The following is a 19,143-nucleotide window of genomic DNA, read 5'->3' as shown; positions in this document are numbered from 1 at the left end:
CAATTAATATAAATTACTTATTTAATGTTGAAAACCGCCGTCTTGTCACACGTTCTTGTTCAGTGCTCGTCGCTGCCATGCCACGTCATAATTAGTCATCTTTACCGGCAGAAAAGCCTCGAACGACGTTTTCTTCCCAAGCACCTGCTTGTGACACCCACGGCTACATGGTTCACGCACTGCGCCGTCCCGAAAATGTTACCTAAGAAACCGTTCCCACACTGAACCTCACATGCCTCTGCAAGAAAACGCAAAAATGTGTACCTGAACCTGTTTAATAGTCACGATATTCCGTGCTCGGTGCTATTCACAACAAAAACGACAATTAATTGTCTTATAATAATGCTTGAATTGTAGTGTTTATGCTTCGCCATCTTATTCTATGTTCCGCCTTTTATTTCCCTCTTGTTCCAACAGGCTCAATTAAAAACAGGCAATGTAATGTTAGCTCCTAATACACTAGGATCATCTTCAGGACTAAGGATCGAAACGTCGACTTGTTTAACAGTGCCACAATTTAACCATTGAGTAATTGTATTGTGGTCTCTGTTGGTTTATGTTTGCCAATTGTTTTGAATGTAATGCAAGCCACCAGTTGCTCCTGAATTATTGCCTGCTACTTTGTTTTCCTTTCTGTATCCCTTTGTCCTTTATGTTCCTGCCTTGACGACTGGGTACAGGACTGTGCCCTTTCTCTAATTGTTCTTGCTCTCATTTTAGTTTAAACCTTTGCTCTGATCTATTAATAAATCCCAACGTTCGGCTGGGCGTTGAATAAGTACTATAAATGTTCATCCAAGTCTATAAAATATATTTTTGCTTTCCTCAACACTCTTTAAGCTAAGGACCTTTGTTATTTGAAATACACAAAGAAATAGCATCAGTTTAAAGAGTTGGGTGCAGCTACAAGTCAACCCCTTTTTAACACCATTTGTATCTACCAGTGGTTCACCTTGTAGGATGTCCTGAGAGTGCCAATGAGAGCTCCGATATCTAGTTACAAGGATCTAGTAATTACTGCAGCCCTCTTTCAAAGAATTGTGTGCAACACAAAACATAAAGAGGGTTATTTACAACTTAAGGTTGGCGTTTAACCCCTGATTAACTAATGCTTGGCCCCAGGTTTGAATTACTTTGTAGCGTAAACCTGACCTAACTCTGCATTTCTTTGGGAAACTATCCAACAGAAATACTAAGTTGTGCTATGCACTGCTTTGCGTCAAGAGGGCATTCCATCGGTGGTACATGGGAGCTTTCATGCAAACACCCATGGGTTTTGATGCAAATCCCTATCTAAGAACACTCGCAGGGATTTTACAAATCTTCCACACCTGCAAATGATTTAACTCCTCCTTGTTTTTCATACCTTGCATATGTGCTACATTGTACAACACACATACAAGCAGGAAAAGTGTTAAAGGATAGTTTTTATACTGGAAAGGTTCTCTCCTAGTATAAGAACAATTCCTTATGGAAGGTACATAAACCTTGTACTATGGTAAAAGGATGTGTTCATTAGCACATTGTAGCCTAAAGTCTGCACAAACTAGAGAGAAAATATTGTGCAAAGAATATCGAGGACAAAAATATTGTGAAGGTAAGCAATCTTTAACCATACTTAACTGTACATATATGTACCTTGATGATAGAGTTAATAATAGTAAATCTATACTTACCTCATTGCACTTACCCTATTGATCTTTTGGTCCCCGATATTTTTGCCACAATATTCTGTTCACATATTTGATTTCTCTATATTCTCTCAGATTTCCTCTTTACCTGTGCTAGCACACTGTAGGCTGCACTTAACAGCATCATATCTTACTAGGTATGATGCTGCTCTGCTCTCTGTCTCGCAATGCAGTTGTGGTGCTGCGTTGCGTGCTTTTTAAAAAAAAAATGTGTCTTAGTGTATACGTTTCTCAACAAATGGTATCAATGTAGTAAAATTCACATGGTCAAGTGCCTTTGATGGGTGTGCAGACATCCACTCAATGTCCATTTATTATTCTCCATGATAACATAATACACAAGCATGAGGTTTATAGCCACATTCCTGGTAGCTGCTCTGTCAAACCAGACCTAAAAATCTGTTTGCGAAACACTGTTACCAAGTCTTTAAAATATACATAGAGTGGATGGTAGCTCCACCCAGAGGAGTATTACACTCTCACCTCATGCTATGTGGTGTATCATTCTGACTGCCTGGGAGTACTTCCATTAATACCAATAGAAGCACGAGGGACTGTTTTACTATGAAAAAATCAGCATGATGATTGAGTATATATGACACACATTCAAATCTAGAACTCTTATATGTATTCTAGACCACAAGAGTAACAATACACAATGTTTACTTCGGTACATTCTGCTTGATGAAAGTATTTAATTTAATAACAAAATGTGATTATACATAAGGAAGAGTATGCGCTCCTTTCTTGTCAATCATATGTAATATTAGCCAGAATTCTTCTCAAAGATTATTCTTTTTGTTCTTAAGACTTCTATGGAACTACACTGGTTGCTTTCCTTAAGGCAAGGTAACCTGTAATAACATCTGTTGGGAGCATACGGATATAATTAAATTCTTCAATTGTACTGTATCTCAATTTGCTTTGAGGGTCCGTGTAATTTGCCTGAAAAAAAAAGAAACATTTTATTTCTCACATTTTATGACTATTATTATGTAATCTTGAAGACTTTATTATTACAGACAATAACAGACATAAAAATAAAGTAAAAAAAATGTCACACTTCCCTGAAAATTCTGAATTTCTTGCTACTCCCAGTTCAGGGAAAAATAAGCCCCTCTCATCGATTAAATAAACATCTGGCTGGTACAGCGCGATGATAGTACAGAACTAAGAGTACCAGATCGACCAGAGTGGTAGATGTATCTTAAGCATCTTTCTCGCGGAAATACTATCCCGGATCTAGTTTTAACTCGAACCTTGCCACATTGGTCAAACAGCTTTCGAGGGCTCCGCTGGTAATTATCCTCATAAGATGAAATACGATACCGTTTTATAATTTACCATAAGAGTCCTAAATGAACCCGGACTCCAGTAGAGAACCCAGATTTTAGGTTCTCTACTGGAGTTATCTTTATTTATGATGGTCACTGCTTCAGAGAGGTCCAAGTGGGGTGCACGAAGTATGTCTAGTCTCTAATTCAGTTTCCTTCGCATAAGATCTAAATGGTCTTGAGGGAAAGATCAACTAGAAGAACATGGTACAAGTAGTTTGTCAGTTGTAACTCATACTCTTTTCTCGCAATGAGTGAATAAGCAAAGCTTAAGCTACATGGATACCTTCATGATAACTCTATTCCTCTTAGTCCTTACGCTCTTTCTTTTTAAGAAAATATGAGTACATGGCCACCTACTGGTGGGGCCAGAAACTACTTCTGGTACTGTTACGTCACATCTTTACACGCCAGTACCACACAAGCATTCATGAATCAAATTAGGCACGCCCCGTTCTTGTGTGCAAGCACCGATTCATCAATCAATCAATCAGTGTGAGTTTTGTGGTCAAAGGCTGAGGGGTCAGATGGTCATTAATAATTGCAAATAACCAAAGTGCTAGGAGTAAGCATGAGGATAACTTTCCCCTACTATTACATTCGGACTCTTTCCCATTCTTAACGTGTTGGCAGATTCCACTGCAACCCAGTCTGAAAATGAGAGAAAAAAGGAACTTTGGGCAGTTTAGGCATAGGTAAACCTGTTGTGTATAACATCATGGTCATATTCTGCATAGGTACAGAGAAAGCAATGAACAGATGAATGCAATGCACTTCCGGCGCTACTTATTCTGAGTATATGGAGCCCATCAAGGCAGAGTGTAGCAATGTGTGGCACAAGATGTTCTACATATGGGCAGCCGCTATCATTAACTTCTTAACACCTGAATTGTTGGTCATCAAAAGGTACATCCATAGTGGTAATAAGGGAAAAGAGCATAGCAGATTAATGTCGCCAGAGTTAAGAAAGCATGGGGAAGTGTGTGAAAATGTCAGAAGGAAATCTCCATGCATGAGTTCTCAGATCACATGCTCTCTATCAAATATCATAAAAGGTTTAAAGATACAAAAGCGAGCAGCAAGCCTCTTCGGTGACCATTCTCCCGGGTTGTCTGTGACTCAGCCGGACATCTAGGTAGAGGTGCATTATAACCGCGCGGTAAATGCTATTTCAAAAACGGCTGCATAGAAACCTATCATGTTTGGTATCAAACGCCCTCGAATCATACCTCCACACCGGTAACAGGTGTTGGAGGTATGATTCCACCCTTCAGAACCAAGCTTCGTGGGGTCACAGGTCTATCCGGTGCCAGCCTTCTCGACCTGGACAGAACAAAATGGATGCTGCCGACCAGAGACACATTTCTGCCCTCATGCTGCTGAGCCAAGCTCGAGCAGGGGAAGGCAGCCCAATAGGCATTCTGTCACAGAGAGGTGTGACCACCTCCCAGACAGGATTTAGTGTATTGGGGCTGGGTGCCTGAAAGTCTGCACAGGGACACCAAATGTGCCCCCAGTGCATAGTCCAGCTCAAATCAGTTCTGGGAGCCATTGGCTCCTACTCTGGCGCTAAACTGGACAAAGGACATGGGTGTAACCACCCCTCTGTCCTGCCCTCACCTAGGAGGGTCCCCGAATCTGTCCAACCCTCTCCCGTGGGTACATAGGAGCTTACCTGGCTGTAATACTTTAGATTTTACGTGGACAAGATTCTACAAGAAGAAACCACTGACCTTCTACCTTCTGGACACTCTAAGTCAGGCCCAGTCGAAGTCCAGTCTACCACTCCGTCCAAAGCTTTGTCTGTGCCATTGCTCGTTACAGGCTCCGTGCGGGACCTGTGGTGCACTAAGGACAACTGGAGAATCTCACTTGGAGCATAGGAGTCACTCCCCTGCAACTGCAGGCACTGTAACGCAACTGACCGACCTGCTGCTCCTGCAGACTCCGAAGATTTCAGCAAAACAGGAGGTAGGTTTCTTAAGGTCCCCTGAGATCGATCTGCCCTCTCAGCAAGTTTGAGGACAGTAACCCTGCATAACCCGAACCCCTGTGCACCACGTCCATTTGCAGTTGCATATGCTTGTTTGCGATTCTCAAGCTTAGGCACTGGGCTCAGTGTAGTCCTGACCCTGAGCAGTATTTGCACCAAAGAACTAAGGCCTCCTTGCACCGAGTGCTTCGTAGGCTGGTACTTTGCAATCTTGCTCGAGATCCCCTAGCAACTCCTGGTCCTTTGGTCTGTGGGTCCCCCTTAGGGTCATCTTGTTTTCTGTTGGGCTTCCCTGGTTGCTCCAGATGTGCCCTGACTCCCCATTGCTTGGTGAGTCTCCTGGACCGTGCTGGTCCACACCGTAACCGGCTTAACCTTCCTGCGTGGCTTGCTTTTGCCAAATCTAGTTGGTGCTCCATTCGGACACCGACCCCTCAGCACCCAACGTCCCTCGTGGGACAGCTCACCTTCGGCTACTGGTCTTCTTCAACTTCTCCTGGTCCTCTTGGCTGCAGAGTCAAGCACCCCTTCTTCCCACCTGAAGCACCTAACATTGGTGGGCATCCGTCTACCGAGCCCCTGGTCACCGTGCAGTGACCCAGACTCTGTCCAGTCTGCTTTCAGGTTCCTTCCTTCCAGAATCCAGGCTTGGATTCCTCCGGACCCTCTTCACCTTCACAGTAGCAGTACTTCTTCACAGCTCTCCATTGAGAACGACAGCGGTTTTTGACACCACTCCAGCCCTATGCACCCGGCTCCTCTGGGATAGGTAACTCGAGTACCACAGTATCCATGGGTGGGTTGGCTCTCCAACCTCTTAAGTGACAAACGGTTTGCTCGAAGTCCTCTTAGAAGGGTCCTTAAACTTTTAAAACTGTAACCGTGACTTTCCCATAGAAATGCATTGAGCCCGTGGTCGTGTTAGCACACTACACCCGTCCTCCGTGGGCTCCCCGTCTAATCACCTTGGGTGGTTCCTTGGAGTCCCAACGATTCTACATGCTCTAGACTGATTCCTGACTCAAGTCGTGATTGTCATACTATTTTAGTATATGGTTTGGTCTCTCCCTGGAACCCACTGTGTATTGTGCTACTTACAGCACACAATATGAGATCAATAGAAGAGTTGTGTATTCTATCCTCGTGTACAGGATAGTAGAGTGGGTTATATTAAGAAATGCATATTTTTGTATAACTACTGTGTGGTTCTCATTTACTCAATATAGGAGGTGATATTCTGGTAAAAGAAGCTGCTACCACTAGGATAGCTTTCTAAAGGTTATCTTTGACCTCACATATCATAAGGGTTGTTTGGACTGGTGCAAGGTGCCCACTTTAATTAGAGGATAGCATATACCAGGCCAACTTCTCACAATGGTTATGAACCATAAGCAGGAGGCTTGTAGTTCCCAAGCTTCTGAAGCCCTTAGGCCGTCTTCACAAATGAAAAGACTCATGCATCTGGTATTTATCCTCACTTCCATTACTGAACTGAAGCTCCCGTACCCAAAATGCAACCTCTTGCAAGGAAGATGCCTGAAGGATTGATCCTTGGGAGCATTGCCCTAAATGGCAAAATTAAGCAGAGAGAGTAAATTACCAGGACCAGTTTCTGAATCTGGTCTGCTTTCAGTTCAGACAAGAGGGTAAGGTGCCTGGAGTGGTTTTACTGAAGAAACACCAGTGTTTCGGAGGTGAACTAGCATTAGGGGCAGCTACTGGAAGACGAGGAATCTGAAAAATGTAGCCTTCAGCTTCGTACTCGAGCGCTCTGTCCAGCCTGTGAGATGGGGGACAGCCCTCTCTTTTAGAGATTGGTTAACAGGCCTTGGTTTGCGGAGGGCTCTGGCCCGCTCTTATGCCATCACATCCCAGAACAACAGTACATTTTGAGGGCATTTATATCAGGGGGCGGTGGTGGTGTTACAACCCCATTGTACCTTTTACAGTTAGTAACCAAGTGTTCTTCACCCTAGAAGAAGTCACACAAGGAATTCTTGCCTTGTCCAGCAATAAGGGCCAGGGTGCTGACAGTATACCACCAGATCTGTTTAAAGCAACCATAGAGGTCTGGACCCCAATCTTAACGCAGGTCTTGAATGCAGCTGCACAGGAGGGGTTGTTACCCTCATGTGCCACTGCCATGATAGTTGCCATTTTTAAGAAGGCGAGCAAAGAAAACCCACAATGTTATCGACCAATATCTCTATTGGATGCAATTGTCAAGTTATCGAGGAGGGTGATTTTAAATAGGTTGGGCGACTTGGCAGAAGAAAACAATATTCTGAGCGATGTGTAATATGGTTTTAGGGTGGGGAGGTCGACTTCAGATCAATATCTTAACCTCCATCTAATCATTAATAAATACACGGTGGACTGTGTGACTGCTTAAATCTGGCATTTATGGACTTTACGTACGCATTTGATAGGGTGAACCAAGTGAAACTCTGGACCTTGGTCAGTGAGATGAGGGTTGATCCTAGTATTCTGGCCCTTTTAGCTGATCTCCATTCAGCCTCGATGCAGCGTTGACTCAGTCATTAGGTCTCGCCTACACAGCGAGCATGCGCTGCATAGGAAAAGACCTTTAGCAATCGCTTCAGCTTTGCTGCCAAAAACGTGCGCGCATTGCATTGCTTTGAATGCAACGCATGCCTGTTTGGCGAATCCCTTGCGGGAGCGAGCTTTCAAACCATGTGTTAATTACAAACATATGGTTCCTGCTCGCTCCCGCAAGGGAAACAGGTGCAGGCCCCCTCCTCTCTCCCCTCCCCCTCCTGCCGCCTCTTCTTTTTTTCACCCCTTCAGGACGAGGCACGCGCTTGTTGTCCTTGTCTCACACTGCCCACCCCTTCACACTCCACAGTCCCTCTCTTTTTCACTACCTCCCCCCTCACGGTTTCTCGCACTCACTACTGAACTCTCCCCATATAACAGTTTGACCCCCTCACTTCGGGACACTCGCAGAGTCTCTGCTCCTCCGAGTCTCTGCTCCTCCGAGTCTCTGCTCCTCACTTTCCAAGTCCCCACCCCGACGCATTCCTCATACACTCTCTCCACATCATAGTCCTCAGCTGCCCACAGGTAGCCGCGGCCCAATCCTCCATGAAGTGCCGTCAAACCGACTTACCGTGGGCCGCTTCCACTTCACACCTTGCACCTTGGAGGAGCCGGGTCCCAGCTCCTTGAAGCCCAGGGAGGAGGCAATGGCCGGAAACTAGATGTCCTTGAAGAGCTGGCCCGACTGCAGGCACTCGCGCGTAATGCCTCGAAGTCCTGCCACAAGTACTTGATCGCCTGCTCGTTGGTGCCCAGGCCACCTGCCAGAGCCTGCTCCTTGACCAGCATAGCCGCTGCCCCGGTCATGGTGTGATCTTAAGAGGACAGAGGGAGCTACGAGGGAGGGCAGTGTGGATAGCAGGCTGAGGGATGCCAGGAGCCGCTCGGACGGCAGAGGCAGGAGTAAGCAGGAACCCCGGCCAGCCAGCAGCATCAATAGCAGACGGGTGTTTTTCTGCTTAAAGGCACAGGGCCGCCCTAGAACACAATCAGCCCTGCCCATCACACCCTACCTCCGCAGCGCAAGCTCTTTACCAGCACCATCCTACCCCCGCTGCCGGCTCTGCCCTGCCCTAGCTGGGGGCAGCCTTGAGCTTGATACGGCATCACTGGTCAGGCAAAAGGCATGAAAACGAGAGGCACCCCTAGTCAGGAATTTGTGAGATGAAAACCGAGGGGGTCTCCCAAAGGGACGTGGCCTATGTAATTAAGGGCGTGGCTAAAAACATGCAAATTAAAAATCTGTGCTTAGTATAGAGTGCCGCCCGACTGGTAATTTGCGGCTTCCGTTATTTATTTATTTTCTTTGCAGATTTATATTGCGCGAACTCGACCGGAAGGTATCGCTGCCATGGCGATTCCAAGCTCCACGCTGTTTACTGTTCCTGTCGAGTTAGGCTCTGCTGACTGGATTGCTGCATTGTTCCTGCCCAGTCAGAGAATATGAGCTGGCTTAGTAAGACTGACCTGCATTATTCATGGGTGTGCCATGCTTCCCTTGCTCAAAATCTCGCTGAGGAGTTAAAGGGCTCGTTGGACACCCATCAGAGGGGTTTTCCCACCCGCAGACTTCTTGCCAATGTTTACCATCCGTGCGCTCTTTATTTACCTGGGACCTTCCGGAGTCGTGCGAGACGACTGTTTGCGCAAGGAGCTCCCACGCTCCCTTCGAGGACGGGCACTGGTGTCGCACACCTGGGGTGGAGCGCTGAGCTCTGCCTGCAGTGCAGTTGTGCGCTGCGAAGACCTTCACAGCCTCTGTGAGATGTTTGCGAGGCTTGTGAGTGTGATGGATTCCCAGTCCGTGTCCTGGATTTCCAAAGTGCTCAGTGGCCTGTGGCCTTTGGGCCAAGAGGAGGACATGTATGAAGTGCAGACTCTGGTACCTCTGCCAGACCCCTATGCTTTCACTTGGGAGTTGAACGATAAAAACGCAATTGTTGAGAACACGTCTATTGCACATGTGAGACACACGCAAAATGGCCATTTAAAGCGGTCTCGCAAATCTCCTTGCCTACCCCTCCTTACTCTGTAAGGAGCAAAGGATTGTACGTTTTGAGAGCCTTTTAGGGTCGTTGAAGCAAAATTAAGGATTATCTTGGTGATCAGCTTGTAAAATTAATTACTTGAGCTTACTATGGATCATATATGATATTGGTGTATTGCTGTGTAAAAATATGAATATTCTTTACATACTACTGCTGCTCTGCTCAGTTTCTAGTTTTAACAAGCATTGGCATAGCCAATAGGTCTCGCCTTTGGGACCTTATAAGTGTTTAGTTATACAGTCCAATATCCTTGGTGCAACAACATCAACTGTTGCATGGCTAAACACTTATAAGGTCCCAAAGGCGAGACCTATTGGCTATGCCAATGCTTGTTTTTGAAGAGCGGTGGGGTTCGTCAGGGGTGTATACTTCCCCTTTTTGTTCAATTTTAGGTGAATGGGCTAGAGTCTGAGCTCTTATCAGTTTCGGCTGACTGCAGCTAGGGTTGGTGATAGATTTCTCCCTGTCTTAATATAGTCAGATGATGCAGTCCTTATGAGTCAGACCGCACACAGTTTGTATTTACTGATGGCTATGTATGTGTCTCTTATGGGGCACTTTGACTTGTCGGTTAACTTTTCGAAGTCGTAATGGTAGTGGACCCCAAATCGACAAACAACAAGACTTTTAAGATATCCAATTTTACCCTGAGCAAAATTAAGGCGTTCCCTTACTTGGGTGTTTTATTTGATCTTTTTGCCTCAACCAAAGGTTTCCAAGAATTGATAACATCAGACTCTGTATAAACAATGGGGGCGGCTTCTAGTTTTGATCATAGGCTTGGCACCAAGGGATTTGGTAAGAATCTATCAAGCCAAGTGTATTGCACAGCTTTGTTACGGCAGTGAGGTCTAGGGGTATGCCACGTTGGAGCGGATCCAAACAATGGAGAACAATTTTTTACGTAAGTTGCTTGAGGTTTCCCAGCCTACCACAGCCTTTTCGGTGCATGCAGAGCTTGGGTTTGAACAAGTTTTGGACCGGATATCGAAAATAAGCTTTATCAGATATCGCAAAGTGAATCATAAAAGAAAACACAATTAAATATACACAATAGTCAGATTAAAAACTAATAAAACTTAACAACAATACTGTTCAGATAAGACAGTGTTCTTTTCCCACTATTGCAGCTTCCTCTGAGTGATAACAGCCCGTAGAATTCATGACGGAACAGCACATGTATACAAATTTGGAAGAAATTATAAATATAAAAAAGCAGGCTGACACTGCATAAAATTTAAAGGCTTTAACAATGGTTTAATTAATTGGTTACTCAAATGTAGTTTGCAATCAAGAATTTGATATTCTTTTTTTTATCTGTATTATTTTATGGTGATTGTATCTACCAAATAAAGATTTATATTGAAGTATTATTCCCAGCTGCAGATTGTTCATTTTCAGTTAAATGGGCATTTATTTAAATACTATTAAAAATACTGTGGTGAGTGCACACAATAACCCTAATAAACAGGGGAAATATGCACAGTAATGATCTTAATCCACAAACCCCTCACAAAAAAACATCTTTGATGTTTAATATTTTGAATGAGTCTGTAGCACAAGAACTGTACTGTACTCCTGAATTGACCAGAGTGCCATGTACAAGTCTTAGTTTGCAATGTATTGATATAACCCATTCAACTGAGTACAGTTTGTGGCACCACGTGGTTACTACAATAGATGTAATGTGTGGAAATGTGTCCACTTAATTATTCACCTGCCTTGGATAACCTACAAACAATTCCAAAATGTTTCCAATCTGCAGTGGAAGGGGTTAATCATGAAAGGTTAGAACACTTGCAGCTCTTTGTGAAGGTAAAGCAGATCCCCAGAATAGGGAAGATTTTTTAAATCAGATATAGTGTAAAAGAGTCTAGAGGTTGAAGATGGACTTAGTTTGTTTTCAGTTGCCAACTCTTGGGGGTGCAGATAGGAGCCTGAATGGTTCTCTGGTCTGCATATCTTTTCATGGAATGTTGTAGGATTACAAAGAATTCTTTTGGACCCAAAGGTTCTTCAGTATATGTGCGTGTGATACGGCACATTGTACCAGAATAAAGTAATTTATACATTTGTCATAGTGATGACAAATTTAGGCACTCTCAAGGAAGACCAGGGATGTACACTAAGAGTATATTATCGATAACATGTTAAATTGGAAGGATTACAATAATTTATGGAAGTTACACAACTTTGAGTGGGCACAAGGTCCGATAACTGTAAGACTCTCTTGCATACATAAATATTTGTATTACTAGCAGGCGCTCAGCAAGAACTTGAACGTCTTGAAGGAAGTTCATATCTTAATTAACGAAGAGCAGTTTCAAGGAATTCTACTCATTGAACTTTTTAATGCAAATCTAACAGAACTATGTGATGATTTTACAGATACTGACGGGAAGACCGCTTTTGGAGAATTCCTGAGTGGTCAGTCCCAGTTAAAAAAAGGCAGATTGAAAAGGGAGAAGCACTTTGAGGAACCTCAACTTTATACCATAGACCGCTCTAAATGTGAACTGGAGGAATTGCTAGGGTGGGGGCGAGTAGGATACCTCCCCCGATAAGCAAAAATAATTCCCCCTGAACATTAGAGTCTGCTCTAATTGTAAATGGCTGCAGAGTTGGGCTGGTTTTCTTTGGTCCAATTGTGCATTTCCCCCCCCTTCCAGTTATTCTAGAATCAGTGTTATTCTCCATTTTGTGGAAAATAACTTGAAACCCTTTTATTTCATGGGGAGCTACCAGGTGGCATCTTAAATTCCAGGCCTAGAAACACACACACACATTGATTATGCTAGTAATTATCATTGTTTGCCTTTGGAAGTAGCCATGACTCACGAGAGGCAAAGCCTCAACTGGGTTATCATGCTCCTCCAGACACTCAACAATGGTTATAAATAGTATATTCCAGTCTGTGCATTTGCACACATGGATAATGACATGGTATTTTCCATGCATATTTGTATTAAAAAAATTGTTTAATCAAAACTGGAATGCAAGAGATTAAATCTGTACAGTGAGGTAGTTGTTTTCCTATGCAAGTTCACTGCAACATTCAAACTGTGAAACAGTAAACAGTGTTTTTCTAGTGTCAATTTTGATGAAGTGTGAAAGTAACATGGAATTTGATCTATGAACTCTACTTAAAGCAACTGTAGTTACAAACACAATTTCACACATGTCTTACTAAAGTGTTGAAGGGCCATATTATTTTCACAGTCATGGTGAACAGGTTACTTACCTGCAGTAACACCTTCTCTGGTAGTGACAATATCTAGCTGCACATTCCTTACCTCAACTTCCCAGGAGTCAGGATGGATCAGGAAACATTTGCTCGAGAAGAAAACAAGTTACTTACCTGTAACTTTGGTTCCCCAGTATTGGTAACTTTCATAGATTCCCATGCTTTTGTATCATTCCCCGTCGTCGGAATGGGAGTCTCGGTAATAAAAAATACCATAGTAGTAGGTACAAAAGAGAAAGGAAAGGCCTAGGCCTCATTCCCTTTTGTAACATATCAGCCTCTTTTTGTAAAAGAGACCAAATTTTAGGCATCAGCCAATCAGAAGAGCCTCACCCCTGGAACCTTCCAGAAGGAACCTCAGAGCCTCAGATTTTCGTAGCCGTTGTGTGCTAGACACCCTACTGGCTGAAGGCTGAGCTTTCCCCGGGGAGGTGGGTGGGTGCATGGGAATCTATGAAAGTTACCAATACTGGGCAACCAAAGTTACAGGTAAGTAACTTGTTTTCTTGCCCCAGTATTGGAAGTTTCATAGATTCCCATGCTTTTGTATCAGAATAGCAAGCAGTAAACCATCATAAACACATTTTGTAAATAAGTACCTTATAACATTAAAAATGAAATCACAAAATGTGTTACCAATGGAAGGTGGGATAGAAAGGAAAGCTCACCAATCACTTGAAGAGGTTCCTCAGGACAGCCTGGCCCACCGCCGCATCATCCTGCTGCGATGACTCTAAGCAGTAATGCTTAGTGAAAGTGTGCACGCTGCTCCAGGTAGCAGCCCTGCAAATGTCCTTTATATGTACCCCCGCAAAGAGGGCTGTTGAGGATGCCACTGATCTCGTTGAGTGAGCACGGATCCTGCCCCCCCAGAGGTTTTCCTGCTATGTTGTGGCAATGCAGAATAGCACTCGAAATCCATCTTGAGATCCCCTGTTTGGACAGAGGGAGACCTTTGCTTGGACCACCAAAGGCAATGAACAATTGCGAAGTCTTTCTAAATTCCTTGGTACGGTCTAAGTAAAATTTTAGACATCGTTGTAAATCCAGAGTGTGCAATGTCTTCTCCGCTGGAGTGACTGGGTTTGGAAAAAATGTCTTTAGAATTACTGGTTCATTTAAGTGAAAGTCTGTAGGAACTTTAGGAATGAATCTTGGGTTCGTCCGCAAGATGACCGTGTTCCTTTTGAACTGTAAAAACGGCTCTTGGATAGTAAGGGCCTGCAACTCCCCCACTCGCCTAGCCGATGTCAGGGCTAAGAGTAGAGCCAATTTCCATGACAAGTATTTCAAGTCTGAGCGGTGAATCGGCTCAAATGGTTCCTTCATCAGTTGATCCAGGACCAAGTTTAAATGCCAAGTTGGAGGAGGAGGTCTCACTGGTGGATAGACCCTGAACAGGCCTTTGAAGAATTGTTTGACAATTCTTGAAGACCATAATGAAGGACCAGAGTCAGATCTCCTGAATCTTGAAATTGCCGCCAAATGGACCTTGATCGTAGAATGGGTCAGATTAGACTTTGCTAGCGAGAGTAGATAAGGCAGGAGTTGATGAGGTTTTGAAGTAAAAGGATCAACCTTTTCCTTTTTACACCAAATACAAAACCTTTTCCATTTTAATCTGTATGTCTTGTTTGTTGAAGGTGCTCTTGCCTGGGAAAGGATGTCCTTGATCTCCTTGGAAAGAGGGACATTCATGAATTCTCGCTGATCAGGAGCCATGCAGTCAGGTGTAATGATCTTGGGTCTGGATGCCAAACCTGTCTTCCGGACATTGTCAGAAGATCCGGAACCTCCTCCAGCAGGAATGGAGGAACTAGCGACAGCAGATGTAGTTCTGTGTACCAAAATTGTCTCGGCAATGCTGGGGCTATTAGGAGTATTTTGCATGGTTCCGTCTTCATCTTCCTGATGAGGCGTGGAATCGGGAATTGGTGGAAACGCATAAAGAAACCTCCCCGTCCAGGCTATCGACAGGGCATTGCCCAATGAGCCTTGATGGTGGAACCTGCTGGCGTATGACCGGCATTTCTTGTTGGTTGGCGTTGCAAATAGGTCCACCTCCGGTGTGCCCCATGTTTGAAATAGTAGATACAGAACCTGCTGTTTTAGTTCCCACTCGTGACTGACTGAGGATAACCTGCTCAGTCTGTCGGCGCCTTCGTTCAGCACTCCTGGTAAGTGCTCCGCCTTTAGTGAAATTCTCTGAAGAATTGACCATTCCCATATCTGTTGAGATGTTCCTCCTTCTTTGTTCACATAATGCATAGCTGTGGTGTTGTCCGTCCTGATGAGCACTTGTGAACCCTGGAGTCGCGGAAGAAAAGCTTGAAGAGCTAGCCTGATCGCTCTCAGCTCCAACAGATTGATATGCAGTTTTTGCTCGCGAGGAGACCAATGGCCGCTGACCTGCAGATCCTGCATCACTGCTCCCCATCCCTCCAATGACGCATCCGTCGTTAGTATTTGAGGCGATGGTACGCTTGCGAAGGATAGACCTTGGCACAAATTGTCTTGATGTGACCACCAAATCACTGCCTCTTTCATCTCCCGAGTGACAACCACCTTGTCCTCGAACGATCCGTGCACTTGTTTCCATTGGAGGTCCAGTTGTTCCTGCAGGGGACGCATCCGCAGTCTGCAGTGTGGAATTAAGGGGATACATGATGACATCACCCCTAGCAGCGACTTGTAGCTGCGTACAGAAAGACACCTTTTTACTCGAAGGTTTCGTGCCAACCGTTGCAGTTTCTCTATCCTCTCTTGAGTAGGAAATGCCCTCGAGAGCCTTGAATCTAACACTGCTCCTAGGAACCGTGCTCTTCTTGAGGGCATCAGCATGGATTTTTCTCTGTTCAAAGTGAGCCCCAGATTGTGGAACAGATTGGTGCAAGCCTGCACAGCGTCCTGCGCTAACCTTCTGGACGGGGCCTTCAGTAACCAATCGTCCAGATAAGGGAAGACCTGGAAGTGGTTCTTCCGCAGAAATGCTGCCACCGGTGCCAGCACCTTCGTAAAAATCCTTGGGGCAGAGCGAAGACCGAACGGCAGAACCCTGAACTGAAAATGGCTCTTGGCTACTGTGAAGCGTAGGAACCTTCTGTGTGCTGGGTGAATCGGGACATGGAAGTACGCGTCCTCCAGATCGAGCGTGGCCATGAAATCCCCCGGGCTGATCATCTTCAATATGTCCTGTAGGGATACCATCCGGAAAGATAAGGAGACGAGATAGGTATTTAGCTCCCTGAGGTCTCAGATGGGGCGCCATTTTTCCAGCGTCTTTCTCACCAGGAAGAACCTGGAATAGAAACCTTGGCCCTGTTGTTTGGAGGGGACCAGCTCTAGCGCCCCTTTGCGGAGCATGTGTTGTACTTCGAGCCTTAGGAGACGCAGATGTTTCGATGGAACGGCTGCCGGGCGCCTGGGTGGAGGGACTTCCATAAATTCCAAAGTGTGTCCTCGCCTTATGATGTTGATCACCCAACGGTCCGATGTTATTTTGGACCAATTTTGAAGGAATTTTGACACCCTGCCTTCAACTGATGATTTCTTGGAGGAGGGAACAGTAGCAGAGCCAGGAGGCCGCTATTGGCGCTTGGACGTGTCTCGTCCACGGGCAGCCTGCTTGCCCTTGTTGTAAGGCCTCGAGTAACCCGAAGATTGGCCCTGCCTTTGCTGGTATGACTGGCGGTTTTGCTGGTATCCTGAGCTGTTTGAAGAATAGCGTTGCTGCTGTTGTTGGTATGAACCTCTATAACCACCTCCTCTGCCTCTCGAACCTCTGAAGGGAGATTTGCGATACTGGAGGGTACCTAGCGACCTGGCTGTCTCTGTGTCCTTTTTGATCTCTTGAAGAGTATCCTCTATTAATTTCCCGAATAGGGCTTCGCCATCGAAGGGCAGATCAAGGACCTTGTTCTGAATTTCCGGTCTAAACCAAGTTGCCTTCAGCCACCCTTGGCGTCTTAACACTGCCGCTCCTGCCAACGCCCGAAAGGACGTCGTGGCAATGTCCATGGCACAGTCTATAATTTCCATAGAGACCGCCTCACCCTCTTGTAAAGTCTTCTTTGCTTCCGCCACTGACTCCGGTGGAAGCTGTTCCAGATATGCAGCTACATCACACCATAATTGGCGATCATATCGTCCTAATATCGCCAAAGCATTGGCGGCACGTATTAGCAGGCTAGCCATCGATGAAAACCGCTTGCCCGTGTTATCCAGTCGTCGTCCATCCTTGTCAGGAGGGGCCGTTAAGGGAGCAGAGGGGTTCCGCGACTTCCTCTGTGCTGCCTGTGAGATGACAGAGTCAGGTTTTGGATGGCCCGTTAGCGCTGCAGGTCCATCATCTGGTGCTTTATACTTTTTATCCAGATGCGGTAGCACAGGGACCACCGTCGCTGGGTTTTTCATAGCTTTCAAACCTTCCTCCCACAAATGATCCACAATTGGAATCGACCTTGTTGTCTTGCGGTGTGTTTCTTTGAAATCATATAAGAAACAGTCCGTGGTTTGAGAGGGCATTACCAGTTTAAATCTCCCAGCTGCACGTTCCATCAGCTGGTGAAAACTGTCGATGTCAGCAGGAGGTGAATCTACCAAGTCTTGATGAGGCGAAGCTTGGTCTGGGATGATGTAGTCATCATATTCATCCCCATCATGATCCGACTCTTGGTTATCATTGGATGATTCATCATCATCATCATCACCATCCCCCTCCGGGTCATCGGCTGGCTCTGACGGAGCCTGAGGCACCGGCCGCTGAGGCTGAGGTGGCGTCTGTATCGGAAGTACCGGAGTGACTACAGATGAGGGGTCCCTCACTGGTGTCGAAGGAGCAGACCTACGTGGTGTTGGTCTTTCTGCTTTTGACTTATAGTCCTGCAACATCTTGTGGAGGTCATGCAGGAATGTTGTAGGAACCGAAGTCATGGCTTGTGGTACATAGCCCTTAGAGTGGGCCATTTGATGATATTCTCCTTCCCCTTGGTCATATGCCCCTTCTGAATCTGTCTCTTGACTCTTGATCAGTAGCTGAGACGGGCTATTGGCATAGTCATAAGCATCCTGTCCGTCTTCCTCAGATTCTCCCTGGTCCAACAATAAAGTTGGCGGTAAAAGGGTCACCCTTCTCGGGGATGTCATCTCAGGAGTGATTCTCGTTAAAGAAACCGTCACTCGTCTCTCCGTAGCCAGTATCGTCGATGGTTCCGTCGACGCCAGAGATATCTGTAATTCCAATATCATCGGCGAGGATGTCGTCGTCGACACCACCGTCGACGAGCCCGCCGACGTTGTAGATATTGTTGTCGTCATCGACGACACCATCGTCGTCGATACCGTCGTCGACGCCGTTGACGTCACTGCCGTCGACGATGATGGTTTCCTCGTCGACGATGTCAATGAAGCCGTCGACGACGTCTTCGTCGACGATGTTGTCGGCACATCTCCCGTCGACGCTGCCGTCGACGATACCTTCTTCGACGACGAAGCTTTCGTCGACGATTCTTCCACCGACTAGCACGTCGACGGGACCACTTGGATTTTGGGCTTCATTTTCTTCGTCGACGGACCCACCGTCGACGATGTCTTCGTCGTAGAGGACTTAGAACTCCTCTCTGAAGAATGTGAGGAGGGTTTTTTGAAGGCTGGGTCGGTCTTCTCACCCTTAGGAGGCGAAACCAGTTCTGCCTTATCCTTCCCACTGCGGTGGGGGGAACTTCCTGAATCCCGGCTATCAGACTCTCTGGGGGTCTTTTTAGAAGCCTTTGAGGGGCGCCCAACAGAGGAAGATGGGGGACCTCTACCCCTTTTCACTGACCTTTTTGAGGAAGCAAATGAAGAAGATTCCTCCTCATCACTGGAAACTCCATGTTTCCTCTCCTTCTGCCTCTGTAGCCATGTAAGCAGTCTTCCAGCACGATCTCTCAAGGTCTTGGTGGAGAGAGTGCGGCAAATTTTGCAGTCCTCTGCCTTGTGATCCGGATAAAGGCAGTAAATGCAATCTTTGTGTTTGTCCTCCACAAACAGCCTTTTCTTTCCACAGGTGGAACAGGGCTTGAAAAGGGCTTTCTTTTTCTCAACTTCAGACATCCTGAAGAAAAGGAGAGATTTCTGAAGTAAAACTGAAGAAATCCTGAAGAAAAAAGTGTAGAAATCTACTTGAAAGTGTTGAAAATAGAGCAGAGCTCAATGGAGACTCCCTAGCACAACGTGCGGTAGAAAATCTGAGGCTCTGAGGTTCCTTCAGGAAGGTTCCAGGGGTGAGGCTCTT

The 19,143-nt window shown here is 45.6% G+C and overlaps 1 protein-coding gene across 3 annotated transcripts in view; it reads right to left on the bottom strand.

The window, feature by feature from the left end:
• Positions 1-2,366: 2,366 nt before the first annotated feature.
• The window catches only part of INO80C (INO80 complex subunit C), a 194,097-nt gene continuing 177,320 nt past the window's right edge, over positions 2,367-19,143 (bottom strand). For all 3 annotated transcript variants that reach the window (XM_078685756.1, XM_078685754.1, XM_078685755.1), the window contains exon 6: positions 2,367-2,636. In XM_078685756.1, the coding sequence (XP_078541882.1) occupies positions 2,505-2,636 (132 nt within the window). In that variant the 3' untranslated portion in view covers positions 2,367-2,504. The remainder of the gene's footprint in view (positions 2,637-19,143) is intronic.

This window comes from Lissotriton helveticus, chromosome 4_1, assembly GCF_964261635.1.
Source record: "Lissotriton helveticus chromosome 4_1, aLisHel1.1, whole genome shotgun sequence".
Taxonomy (NCBI): domain Eukaryota; kingdom Metazoa; phylum Chordata; class Amphibia; order Caudata; family Salamandridae; genus Lissotriton; species Lissotriton helveticus.
Note: the sequence above shows the minus strand (reverse complement) of the source record. Positions and strands in the feature narration are given on the sequence as shown.